Source organism: Rhineura floridana, chromosome 3 (genome assembly GCF_030035675.1).
Source record: "Rhineura floridana isolate rRhiFlo1 chromosome 3, rRhiFlo1.hap2, whole genome shotgun sequence".
Classification (NCBI taxonomy): domain Eukaryota; kingdom Metazoa; phylum Chordata; class Lepidosauria; order Squamata; family Rhineuridae; genus Rhineura; species Rhineura floridana.
Window position 1 is genome coordinate 97,469,955 of NC_084482.1, and position 24,930 is coordinate 97,494,884.

Consider the following 24,930-nt stretch of genomic DNA (forward strand, 5'->3'; position numbering starts at 1 on the left):
TTCTGAACTTCTTCTAGCTTTACACGAACTACAGTTAAAAAAATTAAATACGAGCAACATTAAGAATCCAATCTCAGTAATTCAAGCTCATAATGAATGAATGGCCACGAAGTTCATGAAACTATTTCTCATGGAATGTCATCAGTGAATTCTATACTATCTAATGGCTTGGAATGCAAGAATCTGCATGTCACTCCAGTTCCACTGGGCGGACAGGTCCCACAAAGTGGTGCTGGCCCTGGTTACTGGACTATGGAGTCCTGCAGGGTTCCATTATATCTCCCACACTCTTTAACATCTATATGCAACCACTGGGAGAGGTCATCCAGAGATTTGGAGTACAATGTCATCAATATGCTGATAACACACAACTCTTATCTCTCCCTACCATCTGATTGCAGGGAGGGAGTGCTCATCCTAAACCGGTGCCTGGAGGCTGCAAAGTGCTAGATGTGGACTAACAAATAGACATTTAGTCCAGACAAGATAGAAGCACTACTAGTCAAGGGGAAAGAGCTGCAACCTGTTCTGAATGCAGTTGCACTCCCATTGAAGAAGCTGGTCAGCAGTTTGGAAGCACTCCTGGATCCTGCCCTGCTGCTGGAATATCAGGTGTTCCAATAGACAAGAGTGCTTTTGGCCAACTCAAACTGGTCTACCAGCAGCACCTGTTCCTGGAAGCAGTTGATTTGGCCACAGTGACACATGCACTGTTGACACTGAGGCTTGATTACTATAACACACACTATGAGGCTGCCTTTGAAAATGGTTCAGAAATTGATGTTGGTTCAAAAAGCAGCAGCCAGAATATTAACTGGATCGTGGCATCAGGATCATATCGCCTCTGTGCTTTATCAACTCCACTGGATCCCAATTTGTTTCTGGGCCCAATTCAAAATGCTGTTTTTGACCTTTAAAACCCTAAATGCATGCCTTGGTTACATCCATCTTAGACTACTGTAATGCGCTCTACGTGGGGCTGCCTTTGAAGACTGTTCGGAAACTTAAATTGGTACAAAGAGCTGCAGCCAGAGTGCTAACCGGGGCTGGTTACAGGGACCATACAACTCCCCTGTTACAACAGCTCCACTGGCTGCCAATTTGTTTCCGGACACAATTCAAAGTACTGGTTTTGACCTACAAAGCCCTATTCGGCTCAGGTCCAGGCTATTTGACAGACCGTATCTCCCTACATGAATCTGTCCAGAATTTGAGATCTTCAGGTGAGGCCCTTCTCGTGCTCCCCACACCTTCGCAAGTACATATGATGGGGACACGAGACAGGGCCTTTTCGGTGGCCGCCCCAGGCTACGGAACTCCCTTCCGAGTGAGGGGCGATTAGCTCCCTCCTTGCCATCTTTCCGGTGACAAGTAAAGAATGTTTTATTTCAACGGGCATTTGGGATAGAGAACGACCAGGATTAAGTGTCATAGGATTGGTGACTACATTGTATGATCTTATTATTTTAAATTGTCCGCTGTTTTTAATGTATGTTTTATGGTTTACATTTTTCTCATAGTTTAATTTTGTTTTTAATTGTATACTTTTGTATGTTTTAATGGTGTTGTTTTTTAGTTGTAAGCCACTCCGAGTCCTACTGGAAAAAAGGGCAGGGTAGAAATAAAGTTGTTTATTATTATTATTATTATTATTATATAGCCTTGGTCCAACGTATCTGAGGGACCGCTTATACCCATAATGACCTGCCCATTATTTCTGGTCTCCTCTGCGTGCCTGGAATGAAGGATGTCAGACTGGCAGTACAGGGCCTTTTCAGCCGTGGTCCCCAAGCTTTGAAATACCCTACCCCAAGAAGCCCACTCTGCTCCCTCCATGTTGGTGTTCCAGAGACTTTTGAAAATCATCCTGTTCCAGAGAACCTTTGGGAAGGACTGAAGCCTGAAACTGATTTTATTCCCCCCCTTTTTAGTTTTACCTCTTTAGTTCCCTTTTAATATAACTTCCCCAGATTTCTTAACTGTATTTTATGTATTTTTATGCTTTTTGTGTTTTTATTGTGTGTGATTTTATTGTGAGCCACCCTGAGTGCTCTATTTTAAGGTAGAAGGAGGGGACTGAAATGTTTTAAATAAAGAAGTAAATAAATTGGTGCCGTCAATAATACGTTAAGTGAAACTGTCTGAAGAATCATCCAAAAGAAGTGAAATCTGCAATGAACCCAGCTCAAAATACTGTTGACATGTGTAAAGCCTCTGGTCATCAGTAGAAAATTAACATACATCATATAAATTGGCATTTGGCCTCTGTCCAAGGCTGCAAAAAACAAAGAAGCCATAGAGAAGGAGTGTAAGAATTCCAAATTCTAATCCTGTGACATTAGAAAAGGCCAATCAGATGGCAAAGGAATAATAATTATATACACAAAGCAGCTCTCGCAATTTACCCAGGAAAGGACACAAGCTGTTCTAACTTGCAGCACATTTAGATAATAATCCAGACATATTGGATGATATTTTTGCTAATCTCTTTGCGCAGAAAATCACTTCATGCTTATAGGATTAGCAATCTAAAAATATGTATCTAGAGGAAAATTATTTAACCCTCAGCCTATTTGAATTATTGTACTGAAAATTAAAGAACCTCTTTCTTTGTGCAAAAATCCTCTCTCCCCTAAATTTGCCAGCTTAACTTTCCCTAAAGTTGTAAATTCATGCCAGATGCTCTTTGCCAACAGAAATTTAGATGGCTTGAAAACAGGATTAGACAAATTCATGGAGGATAAACCAATGGCTACTAGTCATGATGGCTGAATGCTACCTCTAAGGTCAGGGGCAGCATGCCTCTGAATTCCAGTTCCTAGGGAACAACATTGAAAGAGGACACTCTTGTCCTCATTAGTTGCTTGTGAGGTCCCAAAAGGCATCTGGCTGGCCACTGTGGGAAGCAGGACACTGGGGTACATGGGCCTCTGGTCTGATCCTGTAGAGCTCTTCTTAGGTTCTTAAATTAAAGTAAAGCAAACCTCTGTTGAATATCCCAATCACAGGAACCTGGTTTTACTTGATGAATAGTATAGAAGCTACAATAATGGAGTTTCTGGTTTCAAGATAACATTCTTGAAGCTAAAGAATTTGAAGGAATACTGTGTAATAAGCTATAATCTTTCAATCCATATTTTCATTTTAATTGCACTGTACCTACAAAAGGATTTTAAAAAACAATAAAAGCTTGAGAATATTGTTAACACACAGGTTTTGACAACCAAACCAACTTGTACTGATAGCATGAACTTCAGTATTTGTAGGACAAATCAATAAGTGGTAAAACAAAACAAAAAACTGTATAGCCTGTCAACAGTTGTGATTTTATCAAAGGCCATGATTATGTTCTTAGAAAACCTCAGAAGGTCTGCAAACTATCTGTTTGAAATGCATTTCTAATACGGCTGTACTTTTTCCAATTGGGTGTTAAACCAATTTTACAAATAAACAGGTAACCTACTTAAAAGCCTAGCTGTGCTAAAACTATTTGGGTTCTGGAAGCCTTGCAGAAAAAAACCTTAAAGTATCACTAAAGCCCTATTCATGCATTCAAAATAATGCATGAGGGCTTAAATTGGGAAGTGGTGGAGCAAACGCATGCACACTGCATTTCCCTAATCTACATCTGAAAGGGGTATACAAGCAAGACTGGAAACCCAAAAACACAAAGTTTCCTGCTTAATGCAAAATGATCAGGGTGAAATGGACATGCCTAGCACATATACCCCCTCCTCAGTTTAAGCCCCCTTTGAATGCATGTACAAGGCTTGGATGTAAGGAAGAATAATTCACTCCATAAGTCTGAGGTTCTCATGCAATCTTGCCATGTCCAGAAAATAAATGTAATTGGTGTATGTCCTGGCAGATACTGCCTCTCCATTCTCCTCCTGCTCTGTACTGTTCAGGTGATTATGAAAAGAATCATCCTGACCCAAACCTTTGATAAACACCAAATTTTTGCATGAAAATAGGTTGTGAATTAGTGTTGATTCCAAGGGGGAAGAGACAACAAAAGAACAAATCCTAGCCAGTCTTAATAATAGTGGCTGCAGAAACTGCAGAATACTGACAAACATATGTTCAACTCCAATAGTAGAAATGAAGTATAGGAACAGTTCCTAAAGATCAAAACATGCCCCTATCCTATGGGAAAAGGTAGACTTTAAACCAATGGTTTCTTAATTAGCTACCAAGATATGACAGAGTTTTTACTTTTAAAGTTTAGGCTCATTCCATCTGTTCACTACCATCTACCATCTAGGAACCTTTCATGCTGAATTATATTTACCACCCATTGCTCCGCTGGCAGCTCACCTACAAATCTCTCATCGCCCCACTCACAAGGAACAACCCACCATTTGCGAATCACCACTTGTACATCTCTAGAAAACGGTACATAAGTGAGTGGGTGGGGGGGAGAGGCAGAGTGTGGCTTAAGTTAACATGGCATTAGGCATAACATGATAATTTCAAGATTTCATTCATCTATAAAGGTCACTGGTAATGTGACACAGCAAAAGAACAAGCACAGGTTGTATTCCATTTGACCAGCACAGAACTCACCCAAGAGAGGAAAAATGAATATATAACAAAGCAGAACTGCTACAGGTAGAATGGGAAGCAAAACTGCGAACCTGCTTGGTCAACAGCATCAATCTGCATGGCTAGTTCACACGTTTAGTTAAGATATTGCTCACAGGCTCCTAAGTGTCCCTTTCCTCAACACTTCAAGCCACTATCACCCAAATTATACATTTTAATTAATTTTTAATTAATCATTGAATTCCCCCAGCCCCCACAGGGCTCTTCAATCTTGGCATTCTAATACTGCAAACTTGTGGAACAAAACATGTACCACTAGCTAGATCAGCATCCAAAAGTTGGCCGAGTCACTGAAAGCAACCTCACTGCATGTTTCTGGAACAGGAGCTTTAAAAAGCATGCAGTCAATGCTATAGTCATACGTTATAAATGTGGAGGAAATACAGAGCTCTCTTAGGACACAGATCTTCAGCACTTGAGGAGTAAATCTTGATCACACACCTGATTTAGGATTGACAATAGTTAACATGGGAACACTCATAATAAGTGATCAACAGTTGAGGACAGTTGGGCAGGAGGGGGGAGTTTGTACATGAGAAAGGAGAGAAGGTGATCCTGTGGCCTGTTTCCCATCTTGGTTAAAGGATGATGACCATTATGTTTGCACATGCCCTGTATGCCAAAGTGGTGTCAACTACAGAAAGCAATGATCATCACAAAGATAGTAGGTTAGAAATCATTAGGACTAAAATGTGTCTTAAATTGTATTAGGGATCTCAGCCTCTGTTTCTACATTTTTTCTAGGTAGTAAAATATAATAATTTATTCTATGTGCTAAAAATGAACTTCCTAAAGAATATTAACATATTATTGTGAGTTACACATACTGCCCAGATATATTACAAGCCTCTTAGACTTCAGAATATGACTAGTTAATATAGCAGTGGCTTGCTACTAAGTTAGTAGGTGATGAGTGAAAGCAGAATTGTTAAATAAACTAAATAAGGGGTGGTTAATCTGTGGTCCTCCAGATATTGTTTTACTCTAAGTCCCATCTGTCCAAACCAGCATGGCCAATGGTCAGTGATTATGAGAGTTGTAGTCCAGCAGCCAAAAGCTGGTCACCACCCCTGGACTAAATAATATTACTTGATGATAAAAATTACTACATTTCCACATCTTTTTTTAAAAAAAGTAGAAAAGAGAACGAATAAATAGCACCACAAAAACCTTGTCCTAAACCACGTTACAACTGAATTCCACAATATATTTCGATTTAACCACAATAATAGTTTCCTTATGTGCAACACCTTTGGGCACTATTTACTTTCCAACTTAATCAAATATTGCATCCTCAAATATAGCATACATGACTGCCACCTACAGGCTATGCAACAAACCTTTCAACCCAAAATCGTCAAAATTCTTATTAAGGTTATAAACAATTTCAAGCTATTTATCCCAGCTGGGAGATAGCCAGTGTGGAGTAGTGGTTGAGGTGTTGGACTGGCCTGGGAGTTGACCTGGGAGACCAGGGTTCAAATCTCCACATAGCCATGAAGCTCACTGGGTGACCTTGGGCCAGTCACAGCCTCTTGGCCACATGAAAACCCTATTCATAGGGTTCCCATAAGTCTGAATCGATTTGAAGGCAGTACATTTACATTTATCCCAGCTGGGACAGAAACAGCCATGTTAATGTTTCCTCATTCTTAAGAATTACTGAAGAAGATGATGGATTTGCAGAAAAGCTTTCCAGGCGATAAAATGCCATGTTCAACAAGTTACATAGACACAAATCAGAGAAATGCATTAACCCATATATTTATGGGAATGATGTAATCGGTGAGTTTAATGCTGCACAGAAATACACATGCATATGCTGCAGTCCAGCATTCTCTAAGTATACAAATGGACAGAACAAAATCAACATTGCTGTTGGTGGTCAATTTTATTTTCTCATGCTCATCCCCCCCACACACACATACTGTCCCCCAACAAAAAAGCCATGGTCCCCACTTTTTTCATGAATAACTTGGGCACAAAAGTGGAAAGTGGTTTATCCATATGCTTGGCTATAATAGCAGTCTCTGAATTCAAGACATCATACCATTTCATCATGTCTGTCCCAGCAGTTTGTTCATGCAAAACAAATTCACAAAAAAGCTTCAATCAACAGATCAACTTTTAAAACATAGCTATGCGGGATAAAATTTCAATTGGTTGGACACAGAGACAAATTTGAGGTTATTTTGGTTCCAGTGTATTACTATAACAAAATTTTTAAAACATTTTAAAAGATCTTAACACTGTGGTAAATGTTATTTACTTGAAACCTCTAAACAGCCAATTAAATCAATTATAGCAGACAAAAGGTAGAATAAAAACAACTAAGAATCTTCAGTTAGTGGTAAAACTGACTTTAAATAAATTCATTTAGTTTCGCAAGGTTTTTTGCCTATTACTGAATTTCCCTGCTTTTTAATCCGGGAGGTAAGAAATGGGATCCTGTGCAAGCTTGCTGAGAATGGATTGATCATTTGCATGCTTATTGAGTTCAGTGGGATTTACTCCCCTGCAATCATGCCTAGGATAGGTGAAACTGACCACAGGGGATGGGGAGGGGAGGAGGAGGAAGAGGAGGAGGGAGGGGAGGAAACGCAGAGGGGAGGACTGGGATGGGAGCAGGCAGGAGGAGGAGGGGAGGAAAAGGACAGGTTTGATCTTTTGCATGTTTATTGGGTTCAGGGCAATTTACTCCTGTGCAATCATGCTTAGGATAGGTAAAACTGACCGGGGGGAGGGAGGGAGGGCTGGAGTGGGCAGGGGAGGAGGAAGGGAGAGGAGAGGGGAAGGAGGGGGAAAGCAGGTCTGATCATTTGCATGCTTATTGAGTTCAATTGGATTTTCTCCTATGCAATCATGTTTAGAAAAGGAAAAACTGACCATGGGGGAGGAGGGGGGAAGGGGAAGGAACATATTGGAGGGGGCAAAGGAAGGGGGAGGGGAGGGCAGGTTTGATCATTTGCATGCTTATAGAGTTCAATGATATTGTTGCGCGCCTCCCCCAATCTCCAAGCGGTGAGATTTCTGGGGTCCCTGCGCTCCTCCAGGGTTTGGTTTCCTTTGGGAAAGAAGGTCAGCGGAGACTGCAGTGTCTTTATGAAATATGGTTTGTTTATTTACACACATTCCAACCTGAGCTTCAGAATGGAGGGGTTCAAGGCATCAGCAGTCCAATATCCAGCTTTTCCATCTGGGTTGCAGGAGGCACCCCAAAGGCCATGGCGCAGAGAGCTAGTCTCTCTGCCTGCCTTCCAGTTCCCAGCAATTCTCTAGACACAACTCAAAACTACAAGCCTCTGCTGAGCTCCAGGAAGGGGGGGGATGCTCTCCTGAAGAGTTTCAATGACAAAAGGGTCTTCCTGGCCCATTCACCATTGCTGGGCAACTGATAGGCCCATTATCTTACTTGGCCAATCTATTTGGTTAACAAAGGAGAGACTCATCTGACCAGCAGAGTGAGTTTCTGTCCCCAAGGCATAGGATTCCAAATCAGAGGTTGGAAGGGGACCCACAGGAATCATCCATCCCAACCCCCATGCTCATAACAGTATTTACTTGCATGCAATCATGCTTAAGATAGGTAAAACTGACCATGGGGAGGAGGAAGGGGAAGAAGAGGATTGGAAAGGGAAGAAGAGGATTGGAAGGGGATGGGGAGGGAGGAGCAAAGGAAGGGGCAAGAGGGAGGGGATAGGAGGGAGAAGAGAAGGTGGTTTTGATCTAGGGTTGCCAGGCTCAGGGCCTGAGAATGGTTCTGTATCTTTAAGCTAAGAGAAAATTCAGCCAAGTGCAGGCTTTCTTGCAACACTGTAATGGGAAAACCCCCAGGTGAAACTCTCCCTTCGCCCTGCACAACTTTTAAAGATATAGAAGACCTCTTGGAGGCTGGGCCTGGAAACCCTAGTCTGATCATTTGCACACTTTTTGAGTTCAATGGGATTTATTTCTGTGCAATCATGTTTGAAAATGGAAATGGACTGCTTTTAAGTCAACCGGACTTATGATGACCCTGTGAATAGGGTTTTCATGGTAAATGGTATTCAGATGTGGTTTTACCATTGCCTTCCTCTGAGGCTGAGAGGCAGTGACTGGCCCAAGGTCACCCAGTGAGCTTCGTGGCTGTGTGGAGATTCAAACCCTGGTCTCCCAGGTCGTAGTCCAACACTGACCTGGGGGAGGGGCAGTGAGGGGGGAGGGGAGGAGAGTGGGTGGGTGGGCACTGGGCAGAAGGGAAGCCCCTTTCCTTTCCAAAAGGAAAACATTGTGAACAGTATCATTGCTTTTCAGCATTTTCCCCACCTTTTTATTCTACAGAAGGCACATGTAGCCTCCCACTAGGGTTGCCAGTTCAGGTCCTGAGACTGATCCTGTATCTTTAGGAGAAGAGAAAGTCAGCCAAGTGCACGCTTTCTTGCAACACTTTAATGGGGTAAACCACAAGGTGGAATTCTCCCTTCCTCCTGCACAACTTTTAAAGATAAAGAAGACCTCTTGGAGGCAGGGCCTGGCAACCAATAGGTCTTCTATATCTTTAAAATTTGTGCAGGGGGAAGGCAGAATTCCACCTTGTGGTTTTTCCCATTACAATGTTGCAAATACACCTGCACTTGGCTGACTTTCTCTTCTCCTAAAGATACAGGATCAGTCTCAGGCCCTGAACCTGGCAACCCTACCTCCCACCCAAATTTAAAACAAAGCTGTCCCTAGCCACATCCACACCAGGCCTCTATTACACTTGGGACAATCATTATTTATTTATTTATTGTATTTATATACCACCCCATAGCCGAAGCTCTCTGGGTGGTTTAAAATAACTAAAAACATTAAAAACAAATATACAAATTTAAAAACACATATTTTAAAAACAATTTAAAACACAATTTAAAACAATTTATCATGGCTTCTCTCAAAGAATCCTGGGAAGTGTAGTTAGTGAAGGGTGCTGAGAGTTGCTAGGAGATGCCCTGTTCCCCTCACAGACCTTCAATCAGAGTGGCTGACTGTTAAACCATTCTCTCAGGGGAATAGGAGTCTCCTCTCAGCACCCTCCACAAACTACACTTCCCAGGATTCTTTGAGGGAAGTCATGAATGTCTCAAGTGAAATCAATTCTGGTGTGGGTGTGGCCCCGAGTAGCCAAGCCCAGCAGCTATGAGTCTGGCTTTTAGAACACTGACAGTTGCTTCTTACTGAGCATAACCACCCTTATCACTGGCTTCAAGCAAAAACTTATTAAATTAATTAAAAATCAGCCAGGCATTTTTTTTAACTCTAAAACTGCAGAGGATGAAGGTCAGAGTATGGGGCAAGGTCAGTATTAGGATTACAGGTACTCTGTGAACATGGATGATTTTTAATGAATTTCAACAGATTATGAGAACTCTCAGAGAAAAAAGTCCAAAACGGCTCTGGAGTTCTTTTCTCTCTTTTTAGACTTTGAACTCTCTATTCTCTCTGACTGTTTTGTGTATCACCATGAAAATTGAAAGGGTTGTTAAGCAAGTGTTTCTGAATTCAGGACTGTAAGTTTGGTAAGGTTTTATTTTGAAATGACCTTATGCGAAGCATCAGAATGGCATGGGGGTATTTTCAATTTAACATTGCGGAATGTGAAAAATCCACGCTGGCTATAGTATACAGCCACTCTCGTGGCTGTATAATATAAAAAACTGTAGGTCCCAATCATACGACAATGGCAGCAATATGAGTGGAATATACACTGGCGTGCAAGCAAGATTTTGTGAAGTTAACAATTTAGCCGAATGGGTTCCTTGCACCGCTCACAGTTTGAATTTAGTTGGTGTAGCTGCAGCAGAGTGTTGCACAGAAGCAGTCAGTTTTTTTAGCATCCTACAAACAGTTTATACATTCTTTGCTGCCTCACCACAAAGATGGACAAAATTAAAGGAGAATATGAAGAAAGATACGAATATTGTGCACAGTTTATCTGAAACAAGGTGGTCAGCCAGGAATGATGCTACTAAAGCTTTTTATGTAGATTATATTAGAATTCGTCAAGCTTTATTGAGTATAATTGAATGTGAGCGACAACCATCTGCTACTGTTCATGAAGCAAAGGCTCTTGTCAAAAAACTTAATAATTTCGAAACAGCTCTGATGTGTGTCATTTGGAAGGACATTCTCCAAAATAGTCATATTATTTATACAGCTTTACAGCAGCCTGACATCGAATTATGTACAATAATAAATCTTTACGACAGCCTTTTGTCTTATTTGCATACTACACGAGACAAGTTTCACAGATTTCAGTATTTAGCAAAAAAATTTACACCAGAATCTGAGTATAAAGTCATAGAACATCAGTGAAAAAGAAAATTATTTTTTGATGAAGTTAGAGTTAACAGTGAAACCGATGAAAGCATACATTTAAATTCAAATGCTTCAGACAAATTCAGAACTCAAGTTTTTTATATTATTATAGACAGGTTAATAACAGAATTGAGAAAAAGATGAACTGCCTATGAATCACTACATAACAGGTTTAATTTTCTAGTTGACACATCTATGCCTGAAGATGAAATTGTTTCCAAAGGAAAAGCACTGGTTGAAATATACCCTACAGATCTAGAAAAAGAGTTTAACGAATTTTTATTATTTTCGAGATTGTTTCCTGAAAAGAAAACTGTGACTGAATTGCTTGCTGCACAAATTGAAAAAAACTAGTTACAAGTTTTCCCAATGTATATATCACATTAAGAATTTGCTTATCAATTTTTGGCACAAATGTAGAAGGAGAAAGGTCATTTTCCAGATTAAATCGCATCAGGAACTATCCACTATGTCCCAAACAAAATTAACTCACCTCTCTCTACTCTCTACTGAAAGTGAGTTATTAAAAAACATGTTCACTGATGAAATAATCCAGGAATTTGCCAATAAAAAATGCCGTAAAGTTAAAATTTAGATAATAAATTTGCATTCATACGTCGAAATGGTATTGTCCAAATGCAAATTATATTTATTTTCTCTTATAAGTTAATAAGTTAATATAAGTTAATAAGCTCCAGCGAGAATTGTTAAATTATTTCGGTGGCAATTAACATGTGACTGACCTTTTGATTTGAATTGTATGTATATTTGTTTTGGTTTGTATTTTAGGTATTAGTATTCTATGTATGTAGTTGTAATTTCAAGGCCAAAAGGCGTGAAAATGAATTATTACTACTACATTTTAATTTTTTCTTATTTAAGAAAAAATAAAACATTTTTGTGGGCCCTAAAAGTTTTGTGGGCACAAGGTACTTATGCCTTCGCAGGCCCCTCCCACCATAATAATATCAATATTAAAATTACTTTTGATGTAACTTTAAATACTTCAACATTTTATTTTTTTTCTGTTTTAGGCAAAATTTAATAGATTTTTGTAGGCCCTAAAAATTTCATTTTTTTCTGATGTGAGAAAAAAATTAAAAGATTTTCTTCAACCCTAAAAGTTTGTTTTTTTCCTTCTGATTTTAAAAGAAATTAAAACATATTCGCGGGCCCCTAAAAGTATCGTGGGCCCTAGGCACTGTGCCTACTGTGCCTAATGGATAAGTTGGCCCTGGCAGCAGGCACATGTACTCTTGCACCCTCATTTCAACCAAAGGTGTCACTGGCCACATCCACACCAGACCTTTATTTCCCTTTAGACAGTCATGGCTTCTCCCAAAGAATCCTGGGAAGTGTAGTTAGTGAAGGGTGCTCAGAGTTGCTAGTCGATGCCCTGTTCCACTCAGAGAGCTTCAATCAGAGCGGCTGACTGTTAAATCACTCTGGCCACTGGAGCTCTGTGAGGGGAATAGGAGTCTCCTCTCAGCACCCTTCACAAACAACACTTCCCAGGATTCTTTCGGGGAAGCCATGACTGTCTCAAGCGAAATAAAGGTCTGGTGTGGGTGTGGCCCCTTGATTAGGCAAGCCAAGCAGCTGTGAGTCTGGCTTTTAGAACACTGACTGTTGGTTCTTACTGAGCATGCCCCGGCTTATCATTGACTCCAATGCTAAATTTCTTAAACTAATTAAAAATCAGCCAGGCACTTTTTTTAAACTTTTGAACTGCAGAAGATGAAGGTCAGAGTATGGGGCAAGGTCAGTAATAGGATTACAAGTCCTCTGTGAACATGGCTGATTTTTATTTAATTTCAACAAGTTATGAGAACTCTGACAGGAAAAAGTCTGTTTCTCTCATTTTATGCTTTGAACTCTTGATTGTCTCTGATTGTTTTGTGTATCTCCATGAAAAATTAGGGGGTTGTTAAGCAAGCATTTCTGGATTCAGAACTATCAGTTTTGTAAGGTTTTGTTTTGAAATGACCTTATGGGAAGAATCAGAATGGCATGGGGGTATTTTCAATTTAACACTGCAGAATGTGAATGTGAAAAGTCTCGTGGCTGTATAATCAGGGGTTAGGAACCTTTTTGGTGCCACAGGCCACATCCTTATCAGCACCTGCCTCACAGGCCAAATTTAACATGTGGGCAGGACTGTTATTGTGAACTTAAATGGGGAGGGGAGAAACTTGCAAAAAGCTTTAAGACAGCCCCTGTGCTCCTGTCTGAATATACAGGAGTGCAGGAACTGTCTTAAAGCCTTTGCAAAAGCCTCTTTGAAGTAGCTTGCATGCAAAAGAATTACACACCCAGGAAACACTATAGAAATCTTAAGCAATTTGCTATAACTGTCACAAGGCTTCTTCTATACTCCTTCACCAGAACCCCTCACTCCAGGGAGAAGTGAATAGGTTCCACTAGTGACTGGTGTGGTGGTACAGAGCTGTCCTCCCAACACTGGTTTCACTGCAACTTATCTGGATGGGAGTGGGGAGGGTCAGGGCCAGTGGTGAGGTTACGCAGTGGGAGTGCCAGATTGGCTCCACCAGTGCGTCAGCATAGTCCTGACCTCACCTCCACCCTGCCCCATCCAGGTAAGCTGCAGTGACACTGGAGATTGGAGGGAGGCTTCGCCCCTCCACACTAGGTGCTACTGATAGCTCCTCTCTCACACAGGCTCAGAGAGATCACACACTGAAATAAATGCTAGATCTTCCCAGTTGTTGCTCACTTCTACCAAGGAGCCAATTAATGTGTAAACAGGCAGTTACTAAGGAAGGCCCAAGTTTCCCTTAGACCCCTCCCTAATTGTGCCTTAATTGGACTAAAAAATATAGTGTCAGTTGCTGCAGCTTAACATGATTTTGTGTCTGGCCTGCTGTACTGTCTGTTATAAACTAACAATACAGACAATTCTTACAGGAACATTTCCATGTGGAGAATCTAGAGAATGAGAGAAGTTTTGGATAGCCTCTAACACCAGTTTTCATTGCCTCCAATATCAGTATTTATGTTGGTAACATATATTTTAACCAACAGGAAATTGCACACCTTGGGCTACTGACATAAGAGAGAAGACACGTTTAACTCACCGATCCACCGCTTCTACATCAAAGCAAAATCTTTTCTCTATGGAATCAGTTTTTCGACGTGTGCAGGATTTGAGAATAATGGCTTCATCTTCTCCCTGGAGTAAGATGAAGGCCAAAGATTAGACCAATTCACACATATTTTTAAAAATAACATACTGATAATAGCCGTGTTCTGAATGTCACTTGTGTTAATCTTTTAATTAGCATATGGCACAATGAGCAAGTGAAGGAAGGTTATGATTACAGTATAACCTGTAAGGTACTCTCCACAGCATTACAAATGCTGTGAAAATCCATCAACCTCAGAACTGATAAAAAATGAATACAGCCAGCCCTGCTGAATGAGATCAAAGGACTAGCATACTGCTGCACACAGTGATCAACAAGACACCTGCAGAAGCCCACAAGCAGGGCTTGAAGGGAGGGCAATAGCCTTCTCCAGCTCTTGCTCTCTAATAGATGGTGACATACTATCTCTGATCCTATTTAGCTATCAGTGCTAGAAGGGCAACCTGATTAATTTCTTGGGAGCAACTGCTATTTTCCCAAAGAAGAAGAGCCAATCCCATATCTGCTACAAAGGTCTTGCTTTTTTAAAAAATATATATAATGAAAAAAATAAGTATCAGAAATTGAGATATGCCATAACTATACATCCTATTTATTACTAGTCAGGCATTTCAACGCTCTGAGGACTTCGTTTTTAAAAGGACTAAGCCTGCAATCCAATGCGTGTCTACTCAGAAGTAAGCTCCATTGGATTCAATGGGACTTACTCCCAGTTAAGTGTGTGTTGGACTGCAGCCTAAGTTGCTTAATTTTACCCTGACTGAACAGAACCTTCAAAAGCCCAAAATGTATTTTTTTATTTGTTTTTAATAATTATATTGTTGTTGTTAGCAGCAGCAGTAGCAATAACAGCAGCAGCAAAGATTCTTAGAACTATCCACATATTCAGATTACTTGCATTTTCACTCACCCCCTTTCCACCAGACTTCTGGTCAAAAGGCACCATAGTTATTCGTTTAGATTCACTCTGATACATGCAATAATGCTTCACCCAGGATGTTCCAAAATGACCTAAAATAATTGAAATGATAAAATGTTAAAGAGAGAAAGAGAGCGCGCTCATCAATAACAAAACAATTGTGCTTTAAAACAGTTGACTTCACACAGGGCTAGCCCTATCACACATGAATGAGCCAACATTTTAAGCGTTTATGTTATAATTTTTTTAAAAAATCTTTTCTTTTGTTCCTGCTTGTGTTCATTGTTTGTAGGCTGATTTTATTGTGATTTTGTATTTTAACCTTTTGTACACCGCCCAGAGAGCCATTCGCTATGGGCGGTTTATAAATGAAACAAACAAACAAACAAATAAATAAATAAATAAAACTGTTCAGGTGGCAGATTCAGGGCTCCTTTCTTATGGGCAGCACTCAGATACTTCTCATGGCCACTTGAGATTTTGTTTTACATGCATTTCTGCATTAACAGTACTGGGAGCTGTTAATGGCCATGGCAGGCAGCTTTAAGGAGAAGCTTCCAGTGTGGGCATGCGCTGTCTTGAAGGCAGAACAATTGAAGATAGAACATGCAATTATAAACTATATAAACATAGATTTTTAATTTTCCACAAAATGAAATGAACAGTATAAATAAATATAAGAAAAGTACTTCTTTATCCCACTTATAGACCATTGCCAATTAAAAATAAGTGCTCCTAAAAATGTAATGGCCCGGCACATTTCAGTGTTTTATCTTCTTCAGTGGTAAATATTTATGGTCCTTATGCTTCTTTAGAAAAAAGATCAAAGTGAAGCCACTGAAGAAAACAAATGCTGAAACACATCTGGCCGTTTTTAATTGACAGTGGCCTGTAAGTGGGATAAAGAAGTGGTTTTCTTATATTTATACTGTTCATTTCATTTATTCTACGGAAAATTAAAAGTCTCTCTATATATTATAATTATATGTTTTACCTCAACTCTGCTCTTTTCAAGTTAGATTTTGTTTTCCTTTGTCTGTCTTGAAGAGAGGCCAGAGTCAGGCAAGCACTTGTCCAGGGTGCCCAGGAAGCTCATCAATCAGATGGGGCTGCCTGTCAACTCACCCTCATTGCAGTAAATTGGAATAATTCCCACCGCTCTGCCTGCCTCAGGACAATTGGCTCCAACATCTTCCCAGACAAGACACTGCTAGCAAACACTAGGCAAATCCACGTTAAGTTCTGCCTGCAGGCTTGGCTCCCCTTTGCTTTTGCTTTACTCTGCCTGCCCTCCTGGCACTAAAGGCTGAAATGCATTGAGGGTTTCTCTCAGCATTTTGGATTTTTTTCTTTCTTTCTTTGTGGTTCCTTGATCAAAGGGACCAAGTCTTCTCACTTTCCTTCTCCTCTCCTTCCTTTCGGCATATACTGAGAAGTATATTGAGCATTTATCAGGGGATAAATTTGTCTGTAGAGATCTCTAATAGCAAAAATGCTTAAATTTCTAATGGCAACTACCAATGGTACTTGCCATTAAAAATGTAATCGTTTTTCCTAAGAAATAAATTTTCTCTCAGCATTTTGGGATTTTTTTCCTCTTTCTTCATGGTTCTTTGGCAGCTGAGCATTTTTTGTTTCCAGTTCCTTTCCTTTTGATCAAGGTACAACAAATGAACTTGGGCGGTGACTCACAAAATGGAGAATGCACAAGAATGAACTACCAGATAGGATTTATAGCCTTGTTGAAAACGTATCTAGTCAGCTCAAGAGTCCACAGCGTAGCAGCTACAAGATCTCAGAGTAAACAGCACGTACGCTTTTCCTGGACGTAGAGATAGCCCTCCATTGTGTAAGGGCTGATGTTTTTGTGCTCATGGGGATTTTCCTTCATCTTCCTCATCAAGGACTCAACCTCCGATCTTGTGCCTTCAAAGCGGCTTCTCGTCTGCATTTAAAGTAGAAAGCAAAAGCAGTGTTAGGTACCCTTTTCAAGCCTTTAAGTACACAGGACCCAGTGAAAGAGGTTGCTACTGCCATGGAAGCAACAAAAGGGCAGTCTCGTAGAAGTTAAACCCTTAAACTCACAGTTGCTGGGGATCACATGAAGGCTGAAAAGTGTGAACTAACTGCATTATCTATAAACTCTCACATACGATTGTCATAAACAAGGTATTTTATCTCAAAAGAGATAAATTCGTATACAAGTGTCCAGTTCACAGTATTGGGTTCCCCACAAATGTGTATCTCGCCACTTAACTTAAAAAAAAATTGATCACCCAAAATTTTGATCCTTTCTTGATGAACATTTTTGGCCACACAGTACACAAAAAATGTAACCCCATGTTTCTCCTGCAAAATGTAACTTTTGGAGCAGGCAAACCTGCAGCATTGGAGAGATTTGGGGTGGAGGAGGGGAGAAGCAGGGGCAGCAAGGGGGCATCCTGCTGCACTGAGATGCTCAACTCTTCCTGTTTTTTTTTCTCCCAAACCTCTCCAATAGATCAATGCTGCAGGGCTTCCTCTTGCTACAGGAGACTCTTGGGGAAGTTTGAAAAGACAGGAAGAAGAGGCTCAGGACTGATTTGATTGCCTTCCACCTCTCAGCAACATGATCAGATCCCTGAGTGATTTAAGCCAAATGTGAATGTCAGTTGGAGAAGGCAGGGAGAGAGGAAGTATCTTAAATTTAGAGAAGGATTGGCACATCCACATCTCGTACTCAGTGCACTAAGCAGCCCCAAACATTTGTTCTTATTACTACAGGTCTTGTGCACATCTGCTCAACTGAGGAGGAAATGGAAGTTGGATTATGGCAACAGAGGCTACAAATACCTTCCAAATAGATAAACATAAGCATGTGACCCTGATGTGTTACGGTAAGAAAGCAACCTTCTTTTTGCCTCTGAAAGAAAACTGTAAGAATGTGCTGGAAAAGTGAGTCAGAGAACCACAGGGGGGGGGGTTATGCCTGTCTGAATTTTCTCTCCAAATGGTCACTGTTTGCTTCATTTTGCTTTCTTTTAATAAAAGTGCCTCTAGCAGGTCTTGTTGATTCAGCACAACGTGAAGCTCTGTTTTCTTCCACACTAGTGAACACCAGTATAAAGTTGTGTGGTCTCTCATAAATGTTTCCAATCAATGCTTACATTTTGTATGCTAATTGTCAGCTCCGTCTTGAAATCACTGAAATCCTTTGCAAGCTCATAGCCATGATGGTAGAATGTGAATAGCCCTTGCAGAAATGCCAGCAGCTGTAGGGAAGAAGGAACATAATATTTTTTTTAAAAAATGACTGAGTGAAGAGAGATAGACAGACAGGCTGTCATTTGCTTCTATTTAACCTAATAGAGGGTTATTGTTCTCCTTTCTTCCCATCCCCCTTAACATTGCACTCCAACAGAAAAAAGAAATTACAGTTATCCTATACACACATACCAGGGATCACAGTCCTGGGCTCCTAGAGGGAAGAATAGTGGGATATAAATTTAGTAAATAAATAAATACGTAAATAAATCACAATTGACCGCAATAGGAGTTACTTCTCAGTAAGCATCCACAGGATTATCCTGCATGGCTGCAATACTATGCACACTTATCTTTGAGTAAGTGCCACTAAACTTACTTCCACCTAAAACAGGGTCCCATTCCTGCTACTGAAATGAGGCCTGAAAGAATGCCTCTTTAGCCAACAGAAGGCTTTTTTTCAAGCCTAATTCAGGTGTGAGGATGGTTTCGAGGGGGCTACATCAGAGGCGGGGAAAGTTCCGGCACACATGTGGTACCCACAGCAGCTTCTTCAGTTTGTAAATGTGTCCACGGGCCCAAAAATGTTAGCAACTCCTGAACTAAAACATGCCTAGTCTAAAAGTGTGCAAGAGGTAAAAATCACACATTTACTAGAGCTACTGTGTGACACTGTGCAACCTTCAGAGCTTTCAAAACTTCTCTTCAGGTACAAATCACAGTCCTGGAAGTAGCAGACAAGTTATTTGAGGAGTTCTGGTCCACTCAAGTATTTGAATTTAAAGGATCAAGGTAAGATCTTTGACAAGTAACAGTCTAAAGTATTTACGTAGCCATGCCTCCTCTCTCACATAAGTGATAAATTAATACAGAGGAGAATTGCAAAGTCCTGCTCAGTCCAAAGAGAAGCCTCACAGAGGACTATGTTACACCTATGTAACACTATGCTATACTATGTTAATATATACAGGACTGTTACACTATGCATCTGAGATTTGTGTATTCCATAAGCATTCCTTAACAAAGCATACATAAAGACAAGAATACAAAACAGAGAGAGTGTCTTTAGGAAAATGGATGATGAATAAATGTTTTAGCCAACTGAAGAACACAACACATTCAACAGGCACTGTATGTAAAGCATGCCACATCATCGTCACCATCAGGTTTATATCCCACCTTTCCTCCAAGGAGCTCAAGGTGGTATACAGGCATGGTTGTCCCCCTCCCAAAGTTATCCTCACAACTCTGTGAGGTAGGTTAGGCTGAGAGAGTGACTGGCTCAAGGTCGCCCAGTGAGCTTCATGGCTGAGTGAGGATTTGAACCCTGGTCTCCCAGGTCCCAGTGTGACACTCTACTACACCACACTGGCTCTCATTTTAAAGAGATTTTTAAAATGAAACCCCTTCTCCTGCTTGTCACTCTGTGCCCCCATTTGAAATAAATAGCCATTTGGTACTCTGTGTGTGTGCACGCACGTGCATGTCTGAAAGAATGTGTGTATGCAAAAAGTGGCTTGGAAACATTCCACAAAACAATTTAAATGACACATCTGCAATAGCTAGTGCCATCTGCAGGTCAGATATAGAAGTTATGTAAGAATTTTACAATTTTATCTATTAGTGGAGTACTGCGGACTTTATTCTTCCAAAGCTCCAGGAAGGAAGGAAAGGGTTCCCTCCCATCCTTCATTTTACAATAATGGAAATAAAGCACAGATAAAGTCAATGATGTTCCAGGGTCAAAAAGTTGCAAAAGCTGCTTCTGATGAATACAAGATAATTTGTCTCATTTTTTATTTTGGGGGAAAGTAGGCAGATCTCTGTGTTCAGAAGCTTCAAACACATACTTTCAGAACATGAAGTATTACATACCAGTAGTCTTGGTAACTGATGAGATGACAACAGTATTACTCAAGAACAGAGCTTACTGAAAGTAGTGCCTAAAAGAGTCTGAGCTGTGGGTCAGACTACTTCTGTTCAAATTTTACCTCAGCCATGAACTCACCCGATAGCCTTAGCCAACTCACTATTACCTCAGGTCCAGTTCTCCACAAGAGTCCTCTCTAGATATTTGCTGGCTGGTATTAGACATTCCATACTTGGGCCTGAGCGTGTGGTGGCCCAGCTTCAGGAATTCCTGGATGACACAAGTATCTTGACCCATTTCACCCTGGGTCCTGACCTGCTTTTGGCACTGAAATGGCTCTGGGTATCATGATAGATTACAGAACTAGCAAAAGGGAATGCACCCGTTTGTTCTTCTGACCGCAGACAAAATGATGCTTTGCTAGCTAGTGCTGAGCCCATGACTTCTGTTCACTTTAATTTATTCTTAAAACAGGGACAATAAAACTGGCACAATGGCTGCATTGACACATAACACTAGACAATGATTTAGCACAATGGGTATGAGGTGAAAGGCTGGAGAGATGGAACAAGGCCAAACAGAACTTGAACTTCCACACTCCTCCCCTTCAGTTCTTCCTCTCCCATGCAGCCAGGAGGAGGACTTCAGCACCTTTTAGTTTTGCTTTCCCAGAATGTCAGCTTGCTGTTGCACATGTACCAGAGATGGTGGTTTATAACAAACCAGCTTCAAAGCATGGGCTACATTTCTGGCTTGCAAAACCAACCCGGACATGGAGAGGAGAAAGACATGATCCCCAGTCTAGCTTGTTCCAACTCATTCAACTGAAGCCACTGGGAGCCATCAACAGGAGATTTGAAGGGAGGTGTCATCAATATGCAGATGATACCCAGCTTTATTTCTCCATTCCGTCCGAATCAGGAGAGGCGATTCAGATACTAGACCAGGGCCTGGACGCAGTGATGGAATGGATGTGGGCCAATAAAATGAAGTTGAATCCTGTTAAAACTAAGATGTCATGTTTTTTAGTTCTCGGGTCCAAGAGGTAGGGGGACAGCCTGTTCTGGACAGGACTGCGCTCTTCTCGAAGAAGTAGGTCCATAGCCTAGGGGTACTAGTGGATCAAACATTGTCACTGGAGGCTCAAGTGGCCTTGGTGGCAAGGAGTGCTAATTTTAGCTCCAATCCCTTTTGCACAGAGATGACTTGGCCCCTGTACTCCATGCTCTGGTAACTTCCAGACTAGATTGTTGTAATATTCTCTATGTGGGGCTGTCCTTAAAGACTAAAACTTCAGCTGGTCAGAAGCCAGACTACTGGCTGGGGTTCAATTTAGGACTCATATAACCCCTGTTTTAACATATCTGGCATTGGCTGCCAGTTTGTCTCTGGCCCAATTCAAGGTGATCACAAAGTCCTAAACAACTTAGGCCCAAATATCAGCTCTCTCCCTACATACCTTCTCAGGTGTTACAATCTGCAGAGGGGTTCTTGGTAGTTTTACTAAGTTCCACTCAGGGGGAGGAGTGGCAGACCCTAAAATGTGGAATTCCCTCCCCACAAAGGTGCATCTGGCATCTTCATTATGTATTCATATGCTATAACTATTTTTAATAATGTATTTTAGATTGTTGTGACCTGCCCTGGGATGGAGCAATCCTCCTCCTCCTCCTCTTAAACCTGGCCTTTACACCTGAGTCATATTTTTAGGACTCACCCTATTTTCTTGATTGTAATCTGATTCAACTGTTTTTAATATTGTATTCTTAAGTTATTGTAACTAGCCCTGGGATCTTGTGGTGAGGGGCAGCTAATCTAATAATAAATCTTCTAATAATAACAACAATGCCACACACAGAGCTAAAACATAGCATTATGTACCTATTAGGCTAATAAGACATTATTAAATCCCCCAGTACCACTGAATCAGACACAGCACCCAAGTGGGCAACAGAGCTTAGCATACTATTTATGCCCTTTCCACGTTCTGCTTCTAGTAGGGTTCACCCGCTACCTCCTCTCTTTTTCTTTTCCCCCTTTCTTTCTACAGTTAAATGGACCTTAACAAATACAGATACGTAGATGAACACCACAGCCTTGTCTATTAGAATCTGGGGTTTTAGTGTAAGTCCTGTGAGACTATAGGAGAGGTTAATAAAGCCAGTTCTGTTTTTACCATCCCTCACATGAGGGAGGGAGGCAAACTGGGAGGTATGGATCCTAATTGCCCACATTTATGATATTCACATACACTTCCAAGTGACGTGGGACCACGCCACATGACAACCAGCCCCATTGTGCTTGGGTATGAGTACGCTGAAGTCCGCATTAGTGACCTATTCAGATTTAGATCAATGTCTGACTATGAGAAAGAGAAGGCACTCCAAAATCATTACCCTATCATTCATGCCTGTTTGGAAATTCACTCACTGTAACAGAACTTTTTTTTTTAACCATAGGAGACCTCACAGCAGTTTTCCAGTTTGTCAGTTTTCCAGCCTAAACAGGAAACAAGCAAATGCACCATGTCCTATACTGTAAAATAATTCACAAGAGTAAGTGTCAAGCACTTGGAAAGCAACAACCATTTACTTACTGGTTCCACAAATTCAAACATCTTCCTCTCCTGAACTTCTTGTACTTTGAACACATACTCGAGGGAGACTTCATAGAAGTGCTGCTGAACCAGATCCACCTGGTTGTCTGCCTGTCAAATCACAATGTGGAGTAAAAACATACAGAGCAGCTATTAAATGTAAACATTTGGTATCAATATTATGCAAAATACTACTTTTGTACAGTAGCTTTCACAAAACAAAATTTAGTTCCAGAATACAAGCGAGAAAATAACTAAATATCCTATCAAGCCCACATGAAAGATGACCTCCCACATTTGTTAGCTAATGACATAAAACTCAGAGATGGAAAACATCCATGACTGGATAGAGAGGTGTCCTCAGAAACACTGAGATTCCTTCAAATCCCTGCTCTCCACCATTTTGAATCTTCCCCTGAAACAGGCAGCCACAGGGGAGTGTTGGGTGTGTTCTAGTTAAGCCTTTCCCAACCTTTGGGTCCCCAGATGTTGTTGGACTATAGTTCCCATAATTCCTGACCACTGGCCATAGTCCAGCAACATCTGGGGATCCAAAGGTTGCGAAAGGCTGTTCTAGGTCACACGTTCCGTTGAAGAGCTTCCTGATGGTATGACCTTTTTCTACCGTGGAACAGACTGCCTCAACAGGTAGTGGTCTCTCATTCATTAAATTCATTTTAAGTAGAGACTGAATGGCCATCTAATGGGGATTAGACTACCTTTGAGGTACCTTCCAACTCTGCAATTCCATGTTGGCCCAAGAGAGCTATCTGAAGCCCTGGAGAGCCACTGCCAGAGAGCGCAGACAGTACCAAATTAGATGGACTAATGGTCTGATTCAGTATAAGGTAGTTTTCTATGTTCCTAAATACCCCATCCCCAAAATCATCTCCAATGCACACACATTTCAAAGTACACATGAAGCGGTTGCTTGGTAGTTAAATTCATGAGGAAGAGAAAGTTTGAAATCCACTGGGCGAGTATAAATAACACTTTCCTATTGCTCTCCTTAATTTTTGGAATGTATAAGTGAATACACTGACCACAAGAGTTCAGAATTATTGCTGTCAAGAACAGCAAGATTGGCCAAAGTAAAATGGCCCAGCCTAAAGGGATTGTGAGGAATATTCTGCATAGGTTCCTGGAATGCTCTAGGAAAAATCAGGGCGTCTCAAATAGTCCAGCTGCAGCTCATTAGCCAAGAAGGAAGGCAGCTGAATCTTTTCTGTAGTGCCTGGTATCAAGGCCAGAAGGCCTGAGTAGCCATAAATTAGTAGGCCTGCCCTTGCAGTGAACCTTCGGACTATTCCATCACCCAGTGGTGTCATGATTGGCTAATTGGCTTTCTCAATGTTGCTGGGCAAATTCCCATAAAAGAGGGGCTAGTTTTCAGCAAAGTGTCCCATTCCATGTTGACTTACATAGGTGATATCTAGTGGTATAAGGAGCCAAGTGGGGACCAGCTCTTACACTTTTCCTGTTTGTGAGTATTCTAGCTTAGGCTAGGTAAGCTTTGTTATTTTAGGTTTGTGTTGAACTTTCTCACTGTATTTTATCTAGATGTTGACTATGCCTAACTCTGCTTCAGAGTATTGGGCTTAAAGGAATTTGTAAGCTGCTCTTTTATATGCACTTTTATTACATTTAATAAACTATCTCATATTACTTGGTGTGTGTTACTTGGAGCTGTGGCTCTGAAACTAGTACCTTGACTACAAAGCTACTGACTACTGGATTGGGTTTGACCTTTGACTGGAGGCTCCAGACCAATGAGTGTAAAGTTGGCTCTTGCTCCTAGGAATCTCTGTCAGTCTAGTAGGTGCTCTGAGATCCCCTTGACACAGAGTGGGAAACTAAACTATGGGGTGGTGGCAGTCTACCTACCTACCTAACAGGGTTGGCGTTGGGATTAACTCAACCCTGGTAAGGAGAGGCATGTGGGTTGTGCCTGGTCCAGGACAATTGCCCTGGGGTTAGGGGGTTAGCCAGGGTGACTTTTTTGACAATTGCCATTATGAGGCACACTGAAATCTGCAAATGCTGCACTGAACCTTTCTCAGTTCAAGGAAGGAGAAAAGTAGGCAAAGTGACCGGGGGGGAACCTAAAATAAGACAACTAAACCAGACTGTGTTGTCCAGTATGTCCAACATGGAGACCACCAAGTAAGGGGCTAAAGTTGACATACCAAAAGGGAAA

The 24,930-nt window shown here is 41.0% G+C and overlaps 1 protein-coding gene across 7 annotated transcripts in view; it reads right to left on the bottom strand.

Annotated features, from left to right (window-relative positions):
* Positions 1-24,930, bottom strand: part of ARHGAP26 (Rho GTPase activating protein 26) — a 421,406-nt gene that overhangs the window by 285,857 nt on the left and 110,619 nt on the right. For all 7 annotated transcript variants that reach the window (XM_061616981.1, XM_061616982.1, XM_061616980.1 and 4 more), the window contains exons 6-10: positions 22,734-22,844; positions 18,171-18,275; positions 16,840-16,969; positions 15,016-15,116; positions 14,037-14,131 (exon numbers count right to left, since the gene is read on the bottom strand). In XM_061616981.1, coding sequence (XP_061472965.1) covers positions 14,037-14,131; positions 15,016-15,116; positions 16,840-16,969; positions 18,171-18,275; positions 22,734-22,844 — 542 coding nt within the window. The remainder of the gene's footprint in view (positions 1-14,036; positions 14,132-15,015; positions 15,117-16,839; positions 16,970-18,170; positions 18,276-22,733; positions 22,845-24,930) is intronic.